We start from the raw sequence: 27,561 nt of genomic DNA, 5'->3' as shown, positions 1-27,561 counted from the left end.
CTATCCTAGGCACTCTACCTGCTTTTATATTATCTCATTTAATCATCCCAACAATCATTTAAGGTAGGTATTATTAACCCTGTCCACAAATAAAATGTATGTTCAGAGAGGCTACAGAGCTTCCTCAGTATCACAGAGCAAAAAACTAATAGAGCTCAGATTGAAACCCAGGTCTGTTAGGATCCAAAGCCGTGTTCAATCAAATAATTATTTGCTGCCAGCACTACCATTCAAACACTACATACGCTACTTCTACAATTAGGCAATTTCCTAAAGCAGACATTTTAACTTGAAACACAAAAAGACATACTGACACAAAAATAGTTATTTTGGCAAAGAATAAATAAGTAGCAGATTCTGAGTTCTAAGCTGCATCCCTAACAAATTTTTTATGCAACTATACTCTCATGAAAATATTTCTTTCAAATAATTCATTCTGATCAAGAGGGGTCTTTTGTTAAAACAGTTATTTATAAAGTGTTAAATGGCCCTTCTAAGCTGGTATGAGAACAATAGAGAAATTACCTTGGAGGGTTGGTCCTTATTTTAAATACAAATTGGAATACATTTATTTGGGTACAGATCAGCAAATAGAATGAAAGATGGGGAGAAAAATTGGGAGAAAAAAGAAAACTGTAGGTGTAAATCTCGAGATTGATCTGATTATTTGCATTTATTTGGGTCCAATTCAGCAAATGGAATGAAAGATTGGGAGAAAAATTGGGAGAAAAAAAGAAAACTCTAAATGTAAATCTTGAGATCGATCTGATTATTTGCCTAAAGTGTTTTCTATGAAGTTTTATTTTTTATACAGACCAACATTAGGAGTATGAAGAAAAAGAGGGTTTGGTAGGAAATAATATAGTGGACTGGAAAACTTTTGCCTCAGGCATACAAGGTTTAAATGCCCAATATATCAGTTTATATCCTCAGAAATGACAGTAAGAAATAAGGAAGCATCTGAATAAGATGCCCACCTGATGATGTGTAGTTCTATCTGCAGAACAAATTTAAAGTTTATTCTTAGTTTTCCAAGAGACTTATATAATTCAGTATTTCATCAATATGGATGTATAAAGAGCTGGAATATTTTACAGTGACCACAATTTACTCAATTCCAAAAAAGGATTAGGAAAATAGAATGCAAAGTGTCATATTTTAAGTAAAATATTAAACCCAGACCTCATCTATTTTTCCAGCATTTTTGAAATTCTAAATCCTAGTTTTCTGTGAAACACTCATATGTGAGGATTAGAGAAACTTATTCAACAGAGCAAAGCTATCTTACACTTTGGCCAATATGTATTCTTAATCCATCCAAACAGTTCAATTAAAAAGCCATGACATACATCAGGACTTTAAAAGTCATGTCAAATGTAAAATTGGGTTTAGGTTATATAGAAGGAATAGTGTCTTCATAATTATTTGTTTCTACATGAACCAAGGACTCTTTATAGTAGTCAGATTTACCTAAAAGAATAAACCAATGGTATGTTTTTCTGACTAGTAACAAATCCAACTGAGCATATCAATAATTTGTTTGTTTACCTTAATATCTTAGCATACTTGGAAAATGCGTTTCCTTTTTTTGAATTATTGCTTAAGAAGCTAAGTCTTCTATAAACCATGTCAATTTCCCAACTATGGTAACATAAAAATATATTCTCAGTTTACTTCATAAATATTTTGTAAATATTGGATTAGAGTGGAGTACTGGATTAGAGTGAAATGAAAGCATGCAAGAAATAATGTAAGATTTGGATTTTGTACACCATAGTAATTGGCAAAAATAAAAAGTATGTATTATACTTCTTTTTTTGATACTAAATGTATTATATGAACAAATGAGCATTTAAAATGCAATTTAGATATCATATTTTATGGTCATCAATGATGCCAAATTAAAATAGGTATTATACATTCAATACACAGGTCTGAAGTATTTAAAAAAGCTCAATATGTTAAATGCAGTATATCTCTAGAGAAATTAGGTATTGACTGCATGCCTCAGTGAGTAGAAAAATCTACAAAAATCCATACCACACATTGATCCAAGTATTGCTTTTAACATTACTAAGAATGTAACAAATATTAAAATAGTACATTTTAAATTCTCTTCCATTATCAGGCAACAAGCCCAAAATGTGTCAATGTTCATACATGCTAGTTTTTATGAGGAATAACAAAATTAAATATAGTAGAAATAAACGCAACATATATAACTCTAATTTTACACTAAATGAAGCACTTTAGCCACTTAGAAAGTATCTTCAGGACACACAAGAGAATTGACTTTAGAAGAATAACTTCTAATTCTAAAAAACATACAGAGATAGATCTAGATGAGTGATAAGTATCTATATCAATCTATCTATATCTATCCCTATTTATATTTGGTTTGTAATAACAAATGCCAATAGCCAACATGAATTTTTCTTTCTTTTCCTCTCAACAACCCTCTTTTTTACATAGGTTGAACTAGAAGATGCTTAGATGAAATGGTTGATTGGTACCTTCATTATAAAAGTCTAGATAACCCACAGAAAAATGAAATTTAGCTTTAGTTTATGAATAATCACAACAAAAAGTAGCAGAAACCAGATGGTCTGATCAGATTAACAGTCTCTGTTGAGTGGCTAACTCATAAGTCAGTTTTACTTTGGAGCCCGAGCATTTTATTTGGCCTGACCAGACGTGGAACATCTGACAAAGAACACATAGTTTCACGACTAGAGGCTGTATGTCCTGGTGATAACTTCTTTTGGTCTGTATGCTTTCCTCTGCATTATCTTTCTCAGTATCTATTTGATCTCTTAGCTGGACTGGTAGAAAAAATTTTTCTGAGATTAAACGACGTAGTGACTGTACTGAAAGTAAATATACACATATTTATGATTTTGACCTTCTGGATTTATTTATAGGATTTACTGCCCTGTTGTTTCTGGTTTCTAGATATGGCTAAATGATTATTTTATTTCTAGTAAAATCCTAAATTGAAATGTTTTATATTGGAAAATTCAATGTAAAATATTAGGAATGAACAGTATTCAAACATTTGAGGATATCAGACTTACCATTTTATGTATCAAACTAAAGCTGCTTATTAAATTTTCAGCATACATGTGCATATGTGTATGAATATATGTATGCATATATGGGTGTGTTTGTACATGTGTGCATATATATATTCCTAGAAGTTTGGTATAACTCTTATTTTAAATGCGCTATGGGAGTATTACTATTTTATAGGAATCCTATGTGAAAACTATGATAAAAATGAATATTCACTCCACCAGATAACTTTTCAACAAATACAAAAAAAAATATTTATGTAGGCTCTCCCTGAATAGTCTTCTCAGCAAGATTATATCATCTTTGTATGATGAATCTTTGCTCAGTCTTTTCCCCAAAAACTCAGCACAGTGAAATTTACCCAACTCAGCAATATGTTGTATTAGTCAGGGAGAAAAAATTTAAATGAATTACAAAAAAACAATTTGCTCAAATCTTTCATAAAGATAGAACAATGAAAACAAAGGCCTACAATGGAATAACTGAAGAAGACTTTCAAAATTATCATAGTCTAAACATTGATCAGGTCAACATGTAAAAAAACTCTACTTCCCTTTCTAAAATGTCAGTAATTTTTTAGCTATTTTAATAGCAAAAATCAGACTGTAATAGTGTTAGAGACATTAGTTGAAATAAATTGTCCAACCATAATTATTAACATAACCAGACCAATGCTTAAGAATCTGTATGGTGAATTTCCAGTTTTACCACTATCAGAAAAGTACTTTCAGGTTTCAGAAAATTCTATTATACCAATAATAGAATGAAATTCACTGAAAGCCAAAGGATTTTAAACAGCAAAATACACTATCATGGAGAATTTGATTCTTAGGTTTTAATTTAATTAATGTCAAATGTCATTTATATCATTAAATTCTCAATGATAAGATTTATTAACAATGTAAATGGTCAAAAATCACACAATATTACTAAATTTTGGGGTGATTATTACCAAACTAGACTTGGAAAATCTAGTAGTTTCTTTCATGTTTATCAGGAGTATAAAGGTAATTTCTACTTCAGAAAATTTAACTTACAAGTCTTTCTGAAAGGAAGAAGATACACAACAGACTTACCTCACTTTTTCATTGGCCTACCTATCTAGTGTGGGTTTTAATTGCCCTGGAAAATGATCAAGACCCTCTACATTACATGGTCAATGGTCCTTTTAATAGAAAAGGCAATAATATACCATTGTTTGCACCAACTGAAACTCGTTAGAAAGAATCAGTTTAGGGTAACAGTTCAACAGACATTAACAAGTACAAATGTGTAATTGCCTTTTAGTGAAAATGTGGTCCTTCCAAAACTGCTTAAAAAAATCTTTGTTCAGTTTAGCATATTTGAAATTAGTTTATAAACAAATTTTATGAAGAAAATAATTTTGAAAGCACAAGTTTTTCAATAATCACCATTTTTTCACTAGCATAACATTAGAATTGACTTTTTGTCTTGCTGACAGAGCAACTAAGAAAGTACAGTTGCATTGACCATATTGATTGTGAACAAAGCAACCATCAGTGGGACTCTGCCATATATTTTCAATATTGACCTCCTACTTCCTTTTCCATGGCTTTTTGGGTCGGCTATTGGATTTGGACTGCAGTGTAATAAACAGCTAAGGTTTAATTAATGGTAAATGAATACAAGACATAGGTTATGACTTTAACTAATTAGGGAATTGTTGAATTAAGTCTGCTTTGGAATGCAAGGCAGTACAATCAATATCCAATAAAAGGACTATGTATGTAATTTACCTGCAAATGTGTTTCCAATACCATCAAAGTGAGTTTAAATAAGTAAGATATATGAAAGGCAACAAGGAGAAATTTCCACAAGTTAACACTTTATAGAGTTTCAGAAAAAAATGTCCTTGTTGTTGCAAAATGATATCTCCTAATACTCTGATGAGAACACAATGAAAAACAAGAATGATTTTTTAGCTATGTACTTTTGCCAAATCTGTTGAAATTCACTACAGCATAAAAATTCAAGGTTACTGACCTGCATGTTTACCTATACAAATTAGTAATTTCCTGGCCAAGATGAGTATCAAGTTTTGTTTACTTTATATCCTTTTTGCTCCCTTCTCACTTACCATAGTTTATATAGCCTTTCACTGTTAGAAATAATCTTTGGCACAAGAGGAACTCACTATTTTTGATATAAATCTCACCAATACTCTCACTCTTCGAACTGATTATACAAAGGTCATTACATGCAGCTTTATTACTCTTCTCTAATCATTCTTCTGAAATAAAAACTAAGTTAAAGAAAAAAAGAAACTCACCTACTCCCTTGTGGGCATCCAAGCTGGTAAACTCTATTGTCCCATTATGGCCTTTTCTAGGATTTTCTTGATATTGTTTGTGGTTCCCATAGGGACAATATCTGTAGGAGAGTCCATAATCTGCAAGATAAACCTGGAAGACATGAACAGACAAATGCTTAATGCTTTTGTCCTCTGAAAATATAACCTTTTTAATTAGGTCTTAAGAAACTGGTAGGGTAAGGACAATCACAGATCTGTATTTTATTAAACCAAATGGTGCCCTAGGATAAAATATATACAACTGGGGGTTGTAACAACTAAGCTTCCCCTTACTTCATCATAGGCATATCTTATTTCTGAGTTGACTAAGATTTTTTGTCTTTTTATTTTGCTCTTAAGTTCCCTTCCCTCCAGGTGGGCATCTAGACATCATAAACCACAATACGTTTTTTTATCTGTATTCACATAGCTTATGAGACTCTGCATTTTCTTATAACCCCTCCCTGCAACGTAAAATTGTTTAAAGCAGGGAGGGGAGATGAAAGCAAACATTCTAAAAACATAAACTTGATGTTATACCAGAGTCCATTAACAGGAAATATAAAAACAGTGAATAGACTGAGAAAAGCAATGACTTAGAATAAGACAAAACCCACCATCATAGTGTCTGTATTTAAGAATGGAACATCAATGCAGGACTTTTGGCCTTTCAGACCAATCCATATCATCACTGTTATCTTTGTAAGGCAGTCAGAACTGCAAGCAGGATCTCCAAACAGAATATAGATTGTTAAAAGTCAGAAAGCAACTGAAGTGAATTTTTCTCATATTACTTTTGGAAAGAGAAAGAAGGGGGTGGGGAGTAATTTTACAGATACAGTGTATACTGAATGGAGAACTGTTTTGACTAGACATTTATTCTGACATGCAGTCAGAAAATGTCAGTTTTGAACTATATGTTACCATGCCCACACCCCATCTCCACCCTAAAGGAAAGCAGTTTCAACTATTAAAAAGTATTGTTTAGCAAATTTTTCATTTAAAATTTAGGGATTTAAGCAACATTTCATGAAGTAGCTTCATGATGACAGAGCACTGCAATATAACCTGCATTTTATAATTTAATATCTATTTAAAAACTTAGTTATCTGAATTTTAGTTTAAGATTTTTTAAAACTTTAGGATAGCCTAAAATGAAGATATTTTGAATCTCAAAGTATAAACAGCACAGAGGTTTTTATTTGTTGGAGAACATAGCTTGCTACTGTATGAAAATATGAAGGTTTTTGTTTGGTCTTTCTCCGTCATAAGATGCTGTTTCGCAACATGGTCTCAGAAGTAATCGCTTTCTCTGTCCTCGGTAACTAAACTTCAAGATCAGATGAATAATCAGTACCTTGTTCTCACTGCTCTGATGCATTTTTGTCTTCATTTATTTTGAGAATTTTAATAGATGGACTTTGCTTTGCAAAGTAAATACCCCAAAATGTGCAAATTAATGATAATTCAGCAAACTAAATCATATTACACAGACACCAGAGCAGTGTGCTGTTTTAAAACAGAGCTACCAAAAAGCTTTTCTGTAGTCAACAGCCAAAATAATAAGACCTAAAATTTATGGAGTGTCTACTATGTATTAGGTAGTGTGCCAAGCGCTTTATATTCACTGGAACATGCCATCCTCACAGAACTCTATGAGGTAAGAATCATTATCTCTGTTTTATTTCTAAGGAAACTGAAGCTTAGTTAAGTGATATGTGGAATAAAATTGAGTCAGTACTTTATCACAGTGCTGATTCCCGAGCCTTCACTCTCAATCACTAATTTATGGGCCCCAGTGTCAAATTGGGTGCTCCAAGTTTGAGGGGCACTGCTGGATTTTTGTTTAATATAAGACATGAAGCAAACAAGTAAGTTATTAAGACATACATTAACTGTTTGATAACTCTACACCACAGAATATTTCAGTCCTAAAAGTTATTTTAAAAAATGCATGGTTGCAGCCTCAACAAGCATGTACTCTAATAAAGAAATCTCCATTTATCAAGCAACAATACTAGGTATTAGCCAACCAACCAGATATGCTTTTTGTTGTCTTAATAGAGAGTTAAGGGTAGGATTGAAATAGTCTTGAAGGCTATTGAACAAAATAGTCAAGAATCTTTTAGCAAATGAACAACTATCTATCCTCGTTACATGTTGGGGATTGAATCATGTCCCTCACAGAAAGCATGTTCAGTTCCCAACCTCTGGTCCTTTGAGTATAAACCCACTTTTAAATAGGCCTTTGAAGACGCTATAGTTAAGGTATGCCCAAACCAAATGAGGGTGGGCCTTCATCCAATAACAAAGGAAATTCCTTATCAACAAAGGAAATTAGACACGGAAAGGAAACTACAGGAGACGCAAGAAGCTGGAAGTCAACAGAATCCAGAAAAGAAAGAAGATGCTGCCATGTGCCCTGCCAGGTGACAGAGAAGCTAAGGACCCAAACCGTACAGCCAGCCTCAAATTGCCAGTCTTCAGAAAAAAGCATCGCCTTGCTTACACCTTAATTTTGGACAACTTCTAGCCTTGCAACTGTGAGACATTAAATTCTGGTTGCTTAAGCCAACCAAAGTATGGCATTTGTTTTAGCAGCCAGGGAACTAATATACCACATATACATATATATATATATTTTTTTAGTTTGGATTTTTATCTATTAGTTTAGTATATTTATTTTTTTCTTATAAATTCTGAGAATCAGACAGGACAAATTCTTTAAAGTTTTCATAAAAGTTTTACCAAGCATCTATCAGTACAGTAAAAATACATAGATTTGGGGCAATACTGAAAAAATCTAGGAGTGACTGTATTTGTGGGTAGAGATTTGATGTAAGAGGAAATGAAGTCAATACTCTCTCTGAAGTAATCAAAATGTTGGCAAATTAATTAGACTAAAATTCAGTCAAAGTGAGAATTTCTACTAATATAACTGAATAGTAACACGTAAGTCTAGAATTTTGTTAGAACAATTCAAGGAAAGAAAAAAAAGGCATGGGAATGTCAAAGTAAGAAAGTGGGAGAAAGAACTAACATTTACAGAGGTCCTATTATGTGATAATTATGGGGAAACTATCTTTTACAAATTATATCATTAAATTCGGGCAACTGTCTATAGAGATAGCACTGGTCTCATTTTACATATAAGGAAGTTGAACCTACCAATATTTACAAACAAGTAAGTCAGTGAAGAATGGAAGCAAGATTCAAACCCTGGCCAGTCTGAATTCAAAGTCTATTCATTCTCTCTGTCTGAAATACAATATAGAATTTGGGGTTCTGTCCATTTCTGAAACTTTGTAAAAGTCAAAAATAGATGCAGGCAGGACTCAGTAGTAGGGGTCACAGTCCAGGGCACATGTTTTTGTATGCCCTTAAGCTAAGAATGTTTTTTACATTTTTGTAAGGTTGTTTAAAAAAAAATAAAAAGAATATGCAACAGTGACTCATATGTGACCCATAAGACCCACAGAGCTCATAAAAGCCTAAAATATTTCCTACATTGTCCTTTACAGAAAAAGTTTGCCAATCCCTAATGTAAAGTAAAACTTGGTTTCAGTTAACTTTTTTAGCATTATCTTTTTTCTGTGAATCAAAAATAACAACTAGTTAATATTTTTTCAGATGGTAAGTATAAATATGTACAATATTCCTGGTTTTAGATAAACCTGCCAAGATCAGGCAGGGGATGACAATTTGCATTATAATAGGACTAGCAACAGGAATAGGAATAGCTAGTTCCCTAATGCATTTTAAATGATTTTCTTTTTATGCAACTTTTCTGTACACAAGTAGTCATTTCTTTTCTCCAGGAGTACCAGGAACAGTTCTTCCTGCTTCCCTTCATGTCAATCCCAGTGCATCTGAGTTTCAGTCCAGAGGTCTATTACCCTGTACTGCCTCTCACATCTCCACTGGCACCCTTTTTGTCACCCTTCTTACATATGGATTATGTCTCTTTATAATTTTGTGAAGCAGGTAGGGAAGATATATGCCATTATCCACACTAAAAGGTAAAAAGAATAATGTGCTATACCCAAATAACACAAGTCACTCAATATCCTTTCAGGATGTCCCATTGCTACAACTTTTGATTTTTAATGAATTTTTCAGCTCTCCACCCAAAACACCTAGCCTTGAATTAATGTTTTCATGCATTCTTTCCAATTTTAACATTTTGTTATTATAAAGGTTATATGACAGCCGCTGATGTGTAATACCATCAACAAGAATTGACCTTATACCTGTGAGAAGTTCAATATGCTGCCATTGGTATCTACCACAGCATGCCAGCCAAGGGCACACTCTTTCAGGGCAGCCCTAGACAATGACTGTTTATGATGGCGATTTCTACGCAATACTCCAATGCACAATATTTGCTCTGGAGCGTAGCAATGTGTTGGCTGAGACTGTCAGATCTACCTCCTAGTTCGAAGTCCTCCTTACCTAATCCTGCTCCCTCCCTTTTTATCTTTCCTAGGTATTATTATATTTCCTTCTCCCCCCGAAAGCCCCTTGCACTCCTAATAATGTCTCAGCGTCTGCCTTTCTGAAAACGTGAACTGACAGATGGTCAGCAAATCAAATCCTTGATCAAAAGCTCTAAACAAATGAAGATAAAAACACATTAGCTTTGGATGGCCATAAAAAACAAATCTCCTACACTAAGTAGGCCTGTCTAAAAAAGCAACTTATTTTGCCTAGCCAGATTTGCATATATATAAACGTTACATTCTCAAATTGTACACTTAGCTTAGCCTTTCCTTCCAGTCTCACAGCTTCCTGATGCTTAAAGGCATTGCTTTATTTTTCCAAATGGATAGTTGAAACTAACAATTAAAGAGTAGGCTATATAACTCTTTTATTGTGTGGTGATTTGCATGGGAAGGGTCTTACCTCCTCCAGGGACATCCCAACTGCTTTTTATTTCCTACCATACTTCCTGCACTAGACTCCCACTCATATGAATCCAAATCTGGTACACAGAACCCTTTAAACACAAGTCAACTTATTGGGCTTTTACTTGAATTCATATAGGTTTACTGTTTAACAACATGCAAGGTAATTTAGCTTTTCTTTTTATTTATGCCTTGTCTCTACATTTAGAGGCTTTAAGCTTCTAGGAACAAGGGACCAGGATAAAGTTGTATCTAACATTTTTGTATCCATAACAGTTCCTTTTCCAAGGCCATCTGCATAGGAGGTTTACATAAGTTTTTATTAATTTAGCTTAATGTTAATAATTGGGAAAACTGAACTAAATTCATTTCAACAAGTACCTGAGTACCAGACATGATAAATAAAAGTATCAAATATCTGGACAACCAGCAAGATGGCGGCAGAGTAAGGAGCTCCTAGAGTCAGCTCCTGCTACAGGGCAGTTAGTAAACACCCAGAGCTCTCTGGAACTAGTTGAAGTACCTGTACGGGGGCTCCAGGAGACCAGAAGAGCATCTTGCCACATCCTTGAAGGAATGGAAGGAGGAGACTGCCCATCTGCAGAGAAGATTAGGAAGTAAAGCACTCCACACCATGGAGGCCAGTGCCCATCCTCCACTGGAGGCACAAGCCACCTCAGGAGCTATTCTGCAGCTGGAATTAAAAGCTCCGCTTCCCCAAAACGGGGAAGGAAGAGATGGTTGGGCACCAACTTCAGCTATTGATGAGTAAATTCAGGCTAACGTATAATCCTGAGAACAGGTAAAGTTTGAACCTGTCCAAGCCAGAAAGAGGCCGGGAGCCGACATCTTAACTCCATGCCTGGCACGAGAGGAAGTGGGGTGGACTGAAATTCACAGTTTTGGTAGGGACCAACTTCTTTCCATCCATATCAGATTGCAACTCTAGCCTAGGCCCCAGCCCCACTAGAGGCAGAGAGAAAGCTGGGGGGACCTATGCCAGTCTCAGGGAAATTACTGGCCAAGCCGCAGAGGCCAGTGATCATCCTACTTGGCAGTACAAGCTGCCCCAGGAGCTATTCTGGGGCTGGAATTTGAAGCTCCGTTTCCCAAAAATAGCAGGAAGAGATAGTTGGCCACTGATTTCAGCTACTGATTGGTGGATTTGGCTGGCTAGAGTATAACCCTAAGAATAGCTGAAGTCTGAAATTGTCCAGGTCAGAAAGAGGCTGGTAGCCACCATTTTGACTCTGCCCCCAGCATAAGGGGAAGCTGGGCTGACCGAAAATCACAGTGACGGTAGGAACCAGTTCCTTTCATCCAGATTGGCCTGCAGCCCCAGCCTAGGAGTCAGCCTCACTTCCTACACCAGCCTATCCAGGTAAATACAGGTACATTTGGCTGGTACAGACTGAAGAATCGCAAGTCTATCAGGACAACCGTGGTCATCTTGGACCCACACTGCATAGATTGCTGCCCACACCTGCAGCTCCATCCCCACCCCAGGCAGGGAAGAAAAGGAAGTGAAGCTTCATCAGTCTTTCTGGGCAACTACAGTCTAGGCTTGCATGGCTTAGATTATTCCACAGAGCTGTGACTCTGTCCCTACTCCTAGCAAAGGAGAAAGTTGAGAGAAGCTTCATTGGTCCCTGGGACAAAGAGGGCAGCTTGAGCCTCCACAGCTTATTGCACCAACTACATCCTTGGTTCCTACTGCACAACCAGGAAGGGAGAAAGGGCAGGAAGCCCTACGCTAAAGAGAAAGCCTGCACCCAGAATAAATACTCTAGGAAGCCAGATGCCAAGACACCCAAAAAATTATAGGCCACACCAAGAAACAGGAACATAAAGGAACAAGATAAGCCTCCAGATGATGTAAAGGAGTTGAGACAACTAATCCAGATGTTCAAACAAATCTTAAGAAATACAACGAGATGGCTAAGGAGATTAAGAAAGATGAGCACAAAGAAGAATTTGAAAGCATACACAGAAAAATAGCAGATCTTATGGGAATGAAAGGTGCAATAAATGAAATTAAAAAAACATTGGAATCATATAATAGCAGATTTGAAGAGGCAGAAGAAAGGACTGGTGAGCTTGAAGAAATGGCCTCTGAAAGTGAACATACAAAAGAACAGATGAAGAATGGAAAAAATTGAACAAGGTCTCAGGGAACTAAATGATAGCCAGAGATGTGCAAATATATGTGTCATGGGTGTCCCAGAAGGAGAAGAGAAGGGAAAAGGGGCAGAAGGAATATTTAAAGAAATAATGTTAGAAAATTTCCCAACCCTATTGAAGGACATAAATATCCATGTCCAAGAAGCAAAACGTACTCCCATCCAAAAAAAAACGAATACCAACTCCAAGACACATACTAATCAGAATGTCAAATGTCAAAGACAAAGAATTCTGAGAACAGCAAGTGAAAAGCAATGCAAAACATAAGGGATACCCAATAAGATTAAATGCTGATTTCTCACCAGAAACCATGGAGGCAAGAAGACAGTGGTCTGATATACTTAAGATACTACAAGAGAAAAACTTCCAGCCAAGAATCTTATATCCAGCAAGACTGTCTTTCAAAAATGAGGGCAAGATTAGAATATTCACAGATAAACAGAAACTGAGAGAATTTCTAAGCAAGAGACCAGATTTTCAGGAAATTATAAAATGTGTGCTAAACCCTAAAAGGAAAAAAAAGGAGAAAAAGGCCTAGAAGGGAGTCTAGAAATGAAGATTACATCACTAAAAGTAACTAAAAGTGTCAAAACGGGTGAAGATATGACAGATAAAACTCAAATAGGCAGGAATAAACTTAACCAATGATATAAAGTTCTTGTATTCAGAAAACTGCAACTTAATGTGAAAAGAAATTTTAAAAAGGCCTAAATAACCTAAAGAACATTCCATGCTCATGGATTGGAAGACTAAATATCATTAAGATGTCAATTCTACTCAAATGGATATACAGATTCAATGCAATCCCAATAAAAAGTCCATCAGCATTTTTTAAAATTGAAAACACAATTATCAAATTTATTTAGAAGGTAAGTGGTCTTGAATAGCCAGAAACATCTTAAAAAGGAAAAGTGAACTTTCCTCTCTAGACTTTAAATTATATTACCTAGCTATGGTGGTAAAAACAGTAATGGTACTGGCATAAAGACAGACACACAGACCAATGGAACCAAACTTATGGTTCAGAAACAGACCCTCACAGGTATAAAAATCACCTCACAGGTGATTTTTGACTAGCCTGTCAAACCCACACAGCTCAGGCAGAACAGTCCATTCAACAAATGGTGCTGAAAGAACTGTATATCCATAGCCAAAAGAAGAAAAGAGGACCCCTATCTCACACCTTATCCAAAAATTAACTCAAAATGGATCAAAAACCTAAAAATAAAAGCAATAACCATAAAGCTTCTAGAAGAAATTGTAGGAAAATAGCTTCAAGACCTGGTGGTAGGTGGTAGATTCTTAAAGGAGATAAGAGGAGAACTGAGATAGACTACTGATGTTTAATGTATGTAGCAGTTTTAATTAGCTTTACTGTAAAAATGTGGAAATGTAAAGTGGATGGTAATGCATAGCAACAGCTGGTTTATTAATGGAGATGTGGCTGAAAATGGTAGTCTAGGTATGTAAATGCCAATTAACAGAATGCTAAAGAATATTCTAGGAACAGAATAATACAGTAAACCTAGAAGTGGATGAGAATTATGGTTGATGGTACAGATGCAAGAGTGTCCTTTGTTAGCTAGGACATGACTACTGCAGGGTGGTGGGAATGTGGAGAAGCATGGGAAAATACAACTGGTGTGACCTATGGACTGTGGTCAGCAATAATAATATAATATTCTTGCATTTATGCCAAAGATGTACTGTGCTGATAATGGGGCAGTATGGAAAATGTGTGCCAAATGTATACTATGGATATGGTAACAATCAGATGATATTACATTATTTGTAACAAATGTTCCACCACAGTGTGGTATGTTGCTAGAGAGGTGTTGTTTGGGAATTCTGCACATGTACATGATTGTTTTATAAGTTTACAAGTTCTGCCATAAAAAAAATATTTAAAAAATAATAATAGGGTGTGTTGGGGGAAAAATACACCAAATATAAGATAAGGACTATAATTATTAGTTGTAAGATTTTGAAAATATTCCTTCATAATTTGTAACAAACATCTCAGGACAATGTAAGTAAGGTGTTGGTGGAGGGTTGATGTATGAGACCCCTGTATGATGTTATGCTTGTTTGCTTTATAAGTTCACAACCTTTACTATACACTTATTGTTTATGTATGTTCATATATAAGTGATACAAAGATGATAATAATGGGGCGTGGCGGAAAATATTTTGGGTAGTAGTAATATTTTGACAATGCTCTTTTAATCATTATTTTAAAAGGTTTAACAACAATGCAAGATATTAGTGGCAAGGTGAGGTGTGAGAGTCCTTTATGATGTTATATATGTTTATTTTGTAAGTTCACAATTATTACTGTACATTTACTGTTTATGAATGTTTATGTGCATGATATACTTCAATAAATTTTAAAAAAGAAATAAAGTATCAAGTATCTTACACTTTAGAAAAGGAAAGAAAAAAAAAGGAATGCATATTTCTTGAAGAGTGCTATGCAAGAGCATTAAATGCTTTACAGAAATCAAAATATTTAATTCTCATGACCCTGAGGGAATATTTTTTCAGTCCTATTTGTGAATGAGAAAATAGGATAAATAAGATTAGCAGCTTTTTACAAAATAAATGAACTTCTAGTAACTGTCAAAACTGGGATTAGAACCTAAATCAATCTGACCAGAAGGCTGAGTTTTTTCTGCATGCCCCGCTTAGAGGAAGGGGATATGACATAAGCGCAACCTCAGGTGTAGTTAATGTGTAGTCTGACAAAAGTACAACAGTTTGTGGAATTTTAGAGCAAGGGTATATTATTTCTACTTGGGAGACACAGAGAAATATTTGAGTTGGGCTTGAAAAATATTTAAGCTCTCCATACATGGAATCAGGGAAGAAGAAACAACAATGCATGGATCATTGTGTGTTGGGAGGGGCGATGGTCTTGGAAAGCAACAGAAGCCAGAAAAGCAAGTTAGCATCAGTTTACAGAGTGCTTTGAAAACAATGCTCAGAAGCTGGGCCTCAATTTTTTTAAGTAATCAATGGCTTTTTTGGCAAGGAATAACATTATCAATGCTGAGAGCATCATAGAAAAGTATGGAATAAATAAGCAGCATGTTTATGGTCACAAGAATCATTCATATCTGTTAATACCTGTAAGTAGCTTTACAGATGCTACTATGTTTTGATATAAATCTGTGCCTTGTATTCTTTACTATACAATATGCTTTCCAAAATAAAAATTTTTATTAGAGAAGTTGTAGGTTTACAGAAAAATCATGTAGAAAATACAGAGTTCCAATATACCATCCCCTCATAAACAGTTTTCCCTATTATTAACACTTTGCATTAGTGTGGTACTTTTGCTACAATTGATGAAAATAATAACACTATAATTTTACTATTAATTATACTTCATAGTTTAATTAGCATTCGCAGGGTTGTACAGTCCTATGTTGTTGTTGTTTTCTGGTCTTTAAAAAGAAAAACAAATTTTATTGATACATATTAATAAAGCATACAATCCATCCAGAGTATATAATCAGTGGTATTTGGTATAATCACATAGTTGTGCATTCAGCACTTCAATCATTATTAGAGCATTTTCATTGCTCCAATAATAATAACAAAAAAACCCAGATGAACAAACAAAAACTCATCACCTCCCTCTCAGTCTATGTTTCCCCTGCCATACACAGTTGCTATTCTGTTTCTATCTTTCTAGTTTATGTGTATTAATATTTTGTATAGATGGAGCCAAGCAATATGTAGCACCTTATATCTAGTTTCTTTCCCTTAGTATATCTCCTTTTTATTGTTTCACCTTTATTGGAAGATTATTAATATTATTACTATATACTACGGTCCATAGTTCCTTTGGTTGTATTTTTGCCTGATATGAACATCTTGTAATATAGCATACATTTGTTCAGCTTCAAAGAAAAAGTCATAAATGCAGGGAAGCAGCTGTGGCTCAACTGACTGGGCTCCTATCTACCATATGGGAGGCCCTGGGTTCATGGCCAGGGGCCTCCTTGTGAAGGCAGGCCGGCCTGCGCCTGAGGAGAGCTGATGGCCCACGCCCACGGAGAGCTGGCACAGCAGGATGACCCAACAAAGGGAGACAAGCAGACACAGAAGAACATGCAGCGAATGGACACAGAGAGCAGACAGCAAGCAAGCCATGGGAGGGGGGGGGGCGGGCGGGGAGGATATATAAATAAAAAATAAAATAAAATCTTAAAAAAAAAGTCATATATGCAATATTATCCATATTCATATTTCACATGAGGATTCACTATGCTATACAGTCTCGTGCTGCATTTTTTAGCTTTTCTTCTAGTAATAGACATGACCTTTGACTTTCCCTTTCAATCACTGTCATACCCATATAAGAGCACTGCTAGTTATAAACTATATGATGTGCTTTCATCTTTTCTATTCATTTCCAAAGATTAACAAACAGCCTTTGTACCAATTCTGCACAGATTAACCCTCAAATTTCCATCCTTTAACCTCATTCTATTTTCTTGTGATCTAAATTCTAGGGTTATTAACTCCATAAATTTACACAATATATTTAGTTCATAATAGTGCAACCATACAGTATTTGTCCTTTTATGTCTGGCTTCCTTCACTCAGCATGTTGTCTTCCAGGTTCATCCATGTTGTCATATGCTTCAAAACATCATTTCTTCTTACAGCTGCCTAATATTCCATTGTGTGTATACACCGCAATGTTTATGCATTCACTGGTTGATGCACCTGGGTTGTTTCCATCTTTTGGCATCCATGAAAAATAGTTCTGGGTATATACCTAGTAGTGGTATTTCTGGGCCATGTGGCAAATCTATATTAAACTTCCTTACAAACTGCCAAACAGCCCTCCACAGTGGCTGTACCATTCTATATTCACACCTACAGTGAACAGGCATCCCTGTCTCTCCACATCCTCTCCAACATAAGTAGATTTCCACCTTTTTTAAAGTGGCCATGCTAATAGGTGTGAAATGATACCACACGGTAGCTTTGAATTGCATTTCCCTAATTGCAATAATGTTGAACATTATTTTATGTGTTTTTTTGCCATTTGTATTCTTCGGACAAATGTCTATTCAAGTCTTTTGCCCATTTCTTAATCAGGTTGTTTTTTTATTGTTGAGTTGTAGCATCTTTTTCTATATCATGGCTATTAAACCATTTTCAGATATGTGATTTCCAAATATTTTCTCCCACTTAGTCGGCTACCTTTTCACCCTTTGACAAAGTCCTCTGAGATGCAAGAGTGTTTAATTTTGAGAAGGTGCCATTGGTCTATTTTTTTCTTTTGTTTCTCATGTTTTGGGTATAAGATCCAAGAAACCCCCACCTACCATAAGATCTTGAAGATGTTTCCCTACATTTCTTACAGTAGTTTTATGTTCCTGGCTTTTATGTTTAAGTCTTTGAGCCATTTTGAGTTGATTTTTGTACAGGGAGTGAGATAGGGGTCCTCTTTCATCCTTTTATTTATGGATATCCAGTTTTTCCAGTACCATTTAGTGAAGAGACTGTTCTGTCCTGGTAATGTGAACTTGATAGGTTTGTCAAAACCAGTTGGCTGTAGAGGTAAGTTTTTATTTCTGGACTTTCACTCTTATTCCAATGATCAATATGTCTATCTTTTGCCAATACTATGCTGTTTTGACCACTGTAGTTTCATAATGTCTCAAAGTCAGACAGTGAAAGTACTCCTTCATCACTCTTCTTTTTTTAGGATGCTTTTGGCTATTTGGGTGCACTTTCTCTTCCAAATGAATCTGGTAATTGCCTTTTCTATTTCTGCAAAGTAGGCTGATGACATTTTGATTGGTATTGCATTGAATCTACAAAATCAGTTTGGTAGGATTGACATCTTCATGATATTTAGTCTTCCAGTCCATGAACATGGAATGTCTTTTCCATTTGTTTAGATCTTTGTTGATTTGTTTTAGTATTGTTTTGTAGTTTTCTGCATATAAGTCCTGTACTTCTTTGGTTAAGTTGATTCCTAAGTATCTGAGTCTTTTGTTGCTATTGCAAATGTAATTTTTTTTGTGTGTTGGTCTTGTATCCTGCCACTTTGCTGAATTCGTTTATTATACATATTACTTTGTTGTAGGCATTTCAGAATTTTATAAAAAATCACCTTCAAATGATTTTTTCCTATTTTGATTCCTTTTTTTTCTTACCTAATTGCTCTAGCCAGAACGTGTATCATAATATTGAATAACACTGGTGACAATGGGCACCCTTGTCTTGTTCCTGATCTTAGAGGGAAAACTTACAATGTTCCGCCATTGAGCAGGATGTTGGCGATGGGATTTTCATATATGCCCTGAATTATACTGAGGAATTTTCCTTCTATTCCTATCTTTTGAGTTTTTATTGAGAAAGGATACTGAATTTTGTTGACTCCCTTTTCTACATTGATCGAGATGATCATGAGTTTTTTTTTTTCCTTCAATTTGTTAATGTGGTGTATTACATTAATTGATTTTCTTGTGCTGAACCATCCTTGTGTACCAGGAATAAATTCTATTTGGTCATGGTATATAATTCTTTTGATATGCTGTTGGATTCTATTTGCAAGTATTTTGCTGAGAATTTTTGCTTCTATGCTCATTAGAGAGATTGATCTGTAATTTTCTTTTCTTGTAGAATCTTTATCTGGTTTTGGGATTAGGGCAATGTTGGCTTCATAAAACAGGTAGTTTTCCCTCCTCTTCAATTTTTTGGAAGAGTTTAAACAGTACTGGTGTTAATTCTTCTTGAAATATTTCATACAATTCACATGTGAAGCCATCTGGGCTTTTCTTTGTTGGGGGATTTTTGATGACAGTTTCAATTTCTTTAAATGTGATTTATTTGTTGAGTTCTTTTTTTTTTTTAAAGATTTATTTATTTATTTTATTTATTTAATTCCCCTCCCCTGCCCTGGTTGTCTGTTTTCTGTGTCTTTTTGCTGCGTCTTGTTTCTTTTGTCCGCTACTGTTGTCGTCAGCGGCACGGGAAGTGTGGGCGGCGCCATTCCTCGGCAGGCTGCTCCCTCCTTCGCGCTGGGCGGCTCTCCCCATGGGTGCACTCCTTGCGCGTGGGGCTCCCCTACGCGGGGGACACCCCTGTGTAGCAGGGCACTCCTTGCGCGCATCAGCACTGCGCATGGGCCAGCTCCACACAGGTCAAGGAGGTCCGGGGCTTGAACTGCGGACCTCCCATGTGGTAGACGGACGCCCTAACCACTGGGCCAAAGTCCGTTTCCCTATTTGTTGAGTTCTTGTATTTCTTGTAGAGTCAATGTAGTTTGTGCATTTCTAGAAATTTTTTCATTTCACCTAGGTTGTTTAGTTTGTTGGTGTAACATTTCTCATAATATTCTCATGAACTTTTTTATTTCTGTAGGATCAGTCATAACTTCCCCTCTTTCAATTCTAATTTTTTTATTTGCATCTTTTCTGTTTTTCTTCATTAATCTAGCTAAGGATTTGTAAATTTTATTGATCCTGCCAAAGAACCAGCTTTTTGTTTTATTGATTTTCTCTATTGTTTTTTGTTGTTCTCAATTTCATTTATTTCTGCTTTGATTTCATTTCTTTCCTTCTGCTGGCTTTGAGATTGGCTTGCTGTTCTTTTTCTAGTTCTCCAGGTGTCAGGTCTGTGATTTTAGCTCTCTTTTTTTAGTAGAGGCATTTAGGGCTATAAATTCCATTCTCAGCACTATTTTTGCTGTATCCTATAAGTTTTGATATGCTGTCTTCTCATTATCATTTATCTTAATATATTTACTAATGTCTCTTGCAATTTCTTCTTTGACATACTATTATTTAGGAGTGTATTGTTTATCCTCCTCACATTTGTGGATTTCTCATTTCCAATCTATTATTGATTCCCAGTTTCATTCCATTTTGATCTGAGGTGTTTCGTATAATTTCCTTTTTAAAAAAATATCTCTCCCCTCCTCCACTATCTGTGTATTCTTCTGTGTCTGTTGTATTTTCATTAGGTGGCTCCGGGAACCCACACTGGAACCTTCCAGAGTGGGAGAGAGGAAATCATTCTCTTGCATCATCTCAGCTCTCTAGTTCATTGCGTCTCATATTGTCTCTTCTGTGTCTCTTTTTGTTGTGTCATCTTGCTGTGTCAGCTCTCCATGTGGGCAGCACCACTCCTGGATAGGCAGCACTCCTTGCACAGGAGGCACACCTATGTGGGGAGCATCCCTCTGAGGGGTGCACTCCTTGTGTGCAGCAGTGCTCTGCATGGGCCAGCTCACCACATGGGCCAGGAGACCCTGGGTTTCGATCCCTGGACCTCCTATATGGAAGGCAGAAGCTCTATCCATTGAGCCGTATCCGCTTCCCTCCATTTTTTAAAATTTATTGAGACCAGCCTTTTGATCTACCCTGGAGAAAAATCCATGAACACTTGAAAAGAATGTATTACCTGCTGCTTTGGGATGCAGTGTTCTATATACATCTATTAGGTTTAGCTTGTTTATCATATGTTCAAGTTCTCAGTTTCCTTACTGCTCTTCTGTCTAGTTCTGTCTATTGATGTAAGTGGTATGTTGAAGTCTCCAACTATTATTATAGAGATGTCTATTTCTTCCTCCAGTTTTGTTAGCATTTGCCACATGTGTTTTGGGACACCCTGGTGAATGGGTTATTTCTTCCTGGTGAGTTATACCTTTTATTAATATTTAATGGCCTTCTTTTAAAGTCTATTTTTTTTCTTTTAAAGTCTATTTTTTCCAGTATTAGTATAGCTTCCCCTACCCTTTTTTTTTTTTTTTTTTTTTATTATAGTTTTTGGGGAGTATCTTTTTCCAACCTTTCACTTTCAGTCAATTTTTATTGCTGGGTCTCAGGTGAGTCTCTTGTGGGCAGCATATGTATGGCTCATATTTTATTTTATTTTTATCCATTCTATGAGCCTGTATCTTTTGATTGGGTAGTTTAATCCATTCATATTCAATGATATTACTTTAAATGCATTATTTACTTCCACCATTTTATTCTTTGTCTTTCATATATCATATCTTATTTTGGCTCTCTTTTACTCTTTTGGTTATTATTTCTGATAGTCTTCCCTTCAACACTCTCCTCCAAGCTCTCTCTCCTGTCTTTTACTTTTGGGCTGTAAACCTCTCTTTAATGCCTCCTGCAAAGCTGGATTTTTTAAAATGAACTCTCTTAGTTTCTGTTTATTTGTTATTATTTTAAACTTGCTTTCATATTTGAAGGACAATTTTGTCAGATAAAAAATTCTCAGTTGGCAATTTTTCTCTTTTAGTATGCTAACTATATCATACCACTGTCTTCTGACCTCATGTTTTCTGATGAGAAATCCATACTTAGTCTTACTAAGCATCCTTTGTATGTGATGTTTTGCATCTCCCTTGCTGCTCTCAGAAGTTTCTCTTTATCTTTGGTATTTGACATCTCAGTAGTATGTGTTTAGAGTAGGACTATTTGAATTTATTCTGATTGTGGTATGCTGTACTTCTTGGGCAGGTAAGTTAATTTCTTTCATGAGAGTTGGGTATTTTTCAGCCATTATTTACTCAAATACTTTTTGCCCCTTTTCCCTTTTCTTCTCCTTCTGTAACTTCCATGACACACATGTTGTTGCACTCTGTTATTATTCAACTCCCTGAACCACTGCTCAAATTCTTTCCATTCTTTTCTCTCTCTTCAATTTCAGCTGCTCTGTCTTTTGCATCACTTATTCTTTCTTCTATCATTTTGAGTCTGCTATTTTGTGTCTTTCATTCTTATAAGCTATTATTTTTCTATTCAGGCTTTCAAATTGATCTTTGTGCTTTCCCAGTGTCTTCTCGATGTTATCTCTTTAGCCATATTGTATTTCAACTCATTGATGTGATTTAGAAGATTTGTATGAACCTCATTGGTTAGTTGTCTCAAATCCTATGTCTCATCTGGGGCTTTGCTGTATTCCTTTTGCTTGGGCCACTTCTTTTATTTTCTTAGTATGGCTTGTAATTTTTTGATGTCGAAGCATCTGATTATGATGATGAGTTTACTCTGATGCTTAATTTTTTTGTTGTTGCATAATTAATGATGGGAGGGTGTATGCTACTGCTTTTCTTTGACTCTTGGTTCAATCTGTTCTAGGTCTTTAGGATTGTCCCTGTCAGTGGCTCAAACCTGGGTCATTAATGGGTTGCAGACCTGCTTCCAAGTGCCTTGGGGAGGGAGGCTGTAAAGACCAAAAAAAGCCTCTCTTATTATAATTTTAATTTCCCCACATGCACTTCTTTGGTCTGCCAGCAGACGGTGATCTTTGGCAGCCCTCACAGTTCAAACTTTGGTTGGAATGTTTTTGCTGCAACACTGACTGCAGAAAAGTGACAGAGGATACTGCCTCAAGACTATTAAGAGCCTTGCAAATCAAACTTTCTCAGAGGCTGTTTTCCACTTTGTAGCAGCCCTCCTCCCTTTTCCCTAGTAGGAAATAATTAGACTCCTCTCTGTGTCCTCAACAACCTGTCCAGTCAGCAGTAGGGAAGGTGACTGAGAGGTTGGCTGGATCTCTCTTTGACAGCTCCCAAGGTACACAATGGTGCCACCCCATCCACCCTGGAAGGGCTCTGGGTCACAGCAAACCAAATTTGTTGGCTAAAAGCTGAATCAGCCTTAGGCTGCATCCCTCTCTCTTCTCATTCCTGGGGAGGTAGACTCCTGCAGTCCCCTGTGTCTATAGCCACAGGCCAGAGGCTGGAGAATTCAAAATTGCCTGCTCCAAGGGTGGGGGGAAAGGAACTGGCAGCTGCAGTTGCAGCTTTACTCACAGTCTTCCTTTTGAGATTCTTTTTCTGTGCCCCTCTTCTGGGTAGTGTGCAACCTTCCCCTGGTGTCCTAAACTCTAGAACATTTTTTTCTAGGCTGTTTCTGCTTGTCCTCCAACTATTTTTCTTGGAGAAATGAGTCCTGTGTCTCTTTAATCTGCCATCTTCTTGGAAATCTCTCTTTTTTTAATTCTTGTACTGTAAATACAATAAAAAATTTCCCATTTAAACCCACAATCTAATATATAATATATAATACATAATATATAATTACATATTATATAATATATAATACATAATATATAATTACATTCACAACATTGTGCTACTGTCACCATCCATTGCAAAAACTTTTCCACCACCCCAAACAGAAATTTGTACCAACTAAGCATTAACTCTCCATTCTCTACCCCGACCACATCCACTGATAACCTGTATTTTAGCTTCTGACTCCATGACTTTGTTTATTCTAATCCTTTCATATCAGTGAAATCATACAATACTTGCCCTTTTCTCACTCAAGAGTATGTATTCAGGGTTTATCCATGTTGTCATGTATCAGACCTCCATTCATTTTTATGGCTGAAAAATATTCCGGTATGTGTATATACCACATTTTGTGGATCCATTCATTTGTAGATATACACTTGGGTGGTTTCTACCTTTTGGCAACTGTGAACATCAGTATGCAAATATCTCTGAGTGTGCAAATTCCTTTGGCTGTATTCCTAGACATGTGATTGCCCGGTCATATTCTATACTTAACTTTCTGAGGAATTGCCAAACTGTTTTCCACTTTATATTCCCACCAAGAATGAGTGAGTATAAGGACATCCTTTCCAACACTTGTTATTTTCCATTTATTTATTTATTTATGTTTAAAGATTTATTTATTTCTCTCCCCTTCACCCCCCCACCCCCTGCCCCAGTTGTCTGTTCTCTGTGTCCATTTGCTGTGTGTTCTTCTTTGTCCGCTTCTGTTGTTGTCAGTGGCATGGGAATCTGTGTTTCTTTTTGTTGCGTCATCTTGCTGTGTCAGCTCTCCGTGTGTGCGGCACCATTCCTGGGCAGGCATTACTTTCTTTCGCGCTGGGCGGCTCTCCTTACGGGGCTCACTCCTTGTGCGTGGGGCTCCCCTGTGTGGCATGGCACTCTTTGCGCGCATCAGCATTGCTCATGGGCCAGCTCCACACGGGTCAAGGAGGCCCGGGGTTTGAACCGTGGACCTTCCATGTCGTAGACGGACACCCTAACTACTGGGCCAAGCCCGCGTCCCTGTAATATATTTTAAAATGAGAAAGTATGAGTCCTCCAAAGTTGTTCTTTTTCAAGATGGTTTTGGCTATGCAGGGCTCCTTACCCTTCCATGTTAATTGGCTTTTTCATTTATGCAAAGAAGGCTGTTAGAATTTTCACTGGAAATGCACTGAATATATAAACCACTTTGGGACGATTTTACATCTTAATGATACTCAGTCTTACAACCCATGGACACAGAATGTCCTTCCATTTATTTAGGTATTCTTTGATTTCTTTCAGCAATGTTTTACAGTTATCCATGAATTAGTCCTTTATGTCTTGGTTAAATTTGTTCCTAGATATCTGAGTCTTTCAGATATCAGTTTTCTCTTCAGATTATTCATGACTAGTGTATAGAAAAATTACTGATATTTGCATGTTGATTTTGTATTCCACCACTTCGCTGTATTTGTCTATCACTACCTTTGTAGTGGACTTTTTAAGGATTTTCTACATATAGGATTATGTCATCTACAAATAGGGAAAGTTTTACTTCTTCTTTTCCAATTTGGATGCTTTTTCTTCCTTTTTATTTTTTTCCCTAATGGTTCTGGCTAAAACCTCCAGAACAATGTTAAATAATAGTGGTGTCAGCAGACATTTTTGCATTGTTCCTGATATTTTAGGGAAATTTTTCAGCCTTTCACCATTGAATATGGTGTGGGTGCCCTTTATCATGTTGAGGCATGAGGTACTTTGTCTCTCCTCAACCTCCCTACCTTGCTTGCCCATAATAAAATGCCACAAATGGATACATGTCCATTACCACAATTCAGCCCATACAAAATAATGCAATTTAAAACAGGTGCTAACTTACTTTCCAAACACGATGTTTTTTTTGAAAAACCATGAAGATATATTTTTCAAAAATACTTTTACCTTCTTATTTTTTCATCAATTGTAAAAAGTCTGCAGTCTCTGTGTGCTGATGAAAGTAACTTGCTCTTATAATAATCTGCTTTATATGGTGGATATGGCTGAATTTTTTCCCTCCCACATCTCAAAGCTACCTACTCATATTTCAAAACTTGAGTTTTATCCTTTCTTTTTCTTTATATTTAATATTCATGGGGAGTGAGAGATTTGAAACATACTCATGAGATTATCATATGAAAAAATAGAAAAATAGTGCCTCATCAATATCTCTTCACTCCTTCTACTGCTTCATCAACCCCCAAGTCTATGGCTCCCTTAAATGATGCAATAAAGTCAAGTATCAAAAGAACACAGTGGGGAAGTGGACTTGGCCCAGTGGTTAGGGCATCTGCCTACCACATGGGAGGTCCACAGTTCAAACCCCGGGCCTCCTTGACCCATGTGGAGCTGGCCCATGCGCAGTGCTGATGCAAGCAAGGAGTGCCCTGCCATGCAGGGGTGTACCCTGCATAGGGGAGCCCCACGCACAAGGAGTGCACCCCATAAGGAGAGCCACCCAGCGCGAAAGAATGTGCAGCCTGCCCAGGAATGGCGCTGCACACATGGAGAGCTGAAACAACAAGATGATGCAATAAAAGCAGAGACACAGATTCCCGTGCCGCTGACGACAACAGAAGCAGACAAAGAACATGCAGCAAATAGACAGAGAGAACAGACAACTGGGGCGGGGGAGGGTGGGGGAAGGGGAGAGAAATAAGTAAATAAATAAATCTTAAAAAAAAAAAAAAAGGAAAACAGTGAAGGACAGCAAGATGGCGGCAGAGTAAGGAGCTCCTAGAGTCAGCTCCTGCTACAGGGCAGTTAGCAAACACCCAGAGCTTCCTGGAGCAAGCTGAAGCACCTGTTTGGGGGCTTCAGGAGGCCAGAAGGGCATCCTGCAACATCCTTGAAGGAGTAGAAGGTGGAGACTGCCCATCTGCAGAGAAGACTCATAAGTAGAGGCTCCACGCCCTGGAGGCCGGTGCCCATCCTCCACCAGAGGCATAAGCCACCTCAGGAGCTGTTCTGTGGCTGCAATTGAAAGCTCCACTTCCCAAAAATGGGGGAGGAAGAGGCAGTTGGGCACCAATTTCAGACACTGATGAGTAAAATTCAGTGGGCTAAAGTATAATCCTGAGAACAGCTAAAGTTTGAGTATATTCAAGTCAGAAAGAGGCCGGGAGCTGCCATCTTAACTCCGTGCCTGGCACGGGGGGAAGCAGGGTGGACTGAGAATCCCAGTGCTGGTGGGGACCAACTTTTTTCCATCAGATTGCAGCTCTAGCCTAAGACCCAGCACCACTTCCAACAGGGAGGAAGCTGCAGGGACCTGCGCCAGCCTCTCCAGGAAATTACCAGCCAAGCGACGAGGCCGGTGATTATTTTACTCTGGCGGGGCAAGCCACCCCAGGAGTTATTCCTTGACTGGAATTGGAAGCTCCATTTCCCAAAAACAGGGGAGGAGGAGACGGTTGGCTGCTGCTTTCAGCTACTGATTAGTAGACTCGGATGGCTAAGGAATAACCTAAGAACAGCTGAGGTGTGAATTTGTCCAAGTGAATTTGTCAGAAAAAGGGCGGTGACAGCCATTTTGACTCCACCCCCAGCCTGAGGGGAAGCCGGGCTGACCAAATATCACAGTGATAGTAGAGACTGGTTTCTTTCACCTAGATCAGCCTGTAGCCCTAGCCTAGGCTTCAGGCCTACCTCTGGCAGGGAGGAGGCTGGCTAGCTCAGCACCACTCTATCCAGGTAACTGAGGTACGGTACCTTTGGCTGGCACAAACTGAATAATTAAAAGTCTACTGGGGCAACCGTGATCATCTTGGACCTGTACTGCATAGATTGCTGCCCAACCCTGCAGCTCCATCCTCACCCCCGGCAGGACAGAAAGGGACATGAAGCTTCATCAGTCTCTCTGGGCACCTATAGTCAAGGCCTGCACGACTTGGATTATTCCATACAACTGTGACTCTGTCCCTACCTCTGGGAAAGGAGAAAGTTGGGAGAAGCTTCATCCATCCCTGGGCAATGAGCGCAGCTTAAGCCTCCACAGTTTATAGCACCAATTACATCCTTGG

At 37.1% G+C, this 27,561-nt stretch overlaps 1 protein-coding gene across 6 annotated transcripts in view; it reads right to left on the bottom strand.

The window, feature by feature from the left end:
• Positions 1 to 27,561, bottom strand: part of VRK2 (VRK serine/threonine kinase 2) — a 132,631-nt gene that overhangs the window by 40,053 nt on the left and 65,017 nt on the right. For all 6 annotated transcript variants that reach the window (XM_004470466.5, XM_071208852.1, XM_058278601.2 and 3 more), the window contains one exon: positions 5,363 to 5,495. In XM_004470466.5, coding sequence (XP_004470523.1) covers positions 5,363 to 5,495 — 133 coding nt within the window. The remainder of the gene's footprint in view (positions 1 to 5,362; positions 5,496 to 27,561) is intronic.

Source organism: Dasypus novemcinctus, chromosome 17 (genome assembly GCF_030445035.2).
Source record: "Dasypus novemcinctus isolate mDasNov1 chromosome 17, mDasNov1.1.hap2, whole genome shotgun sequence".
Lineage (NCBI taxonomy): Eukaryota > Metazoa > Chordata > Mammalia > Cingulata > Dasypodidae > Dasypus > Dasypus novemcinctus.
This window is presented reverse-complemented; position numbering and strand designations above follow the sequence as displayed.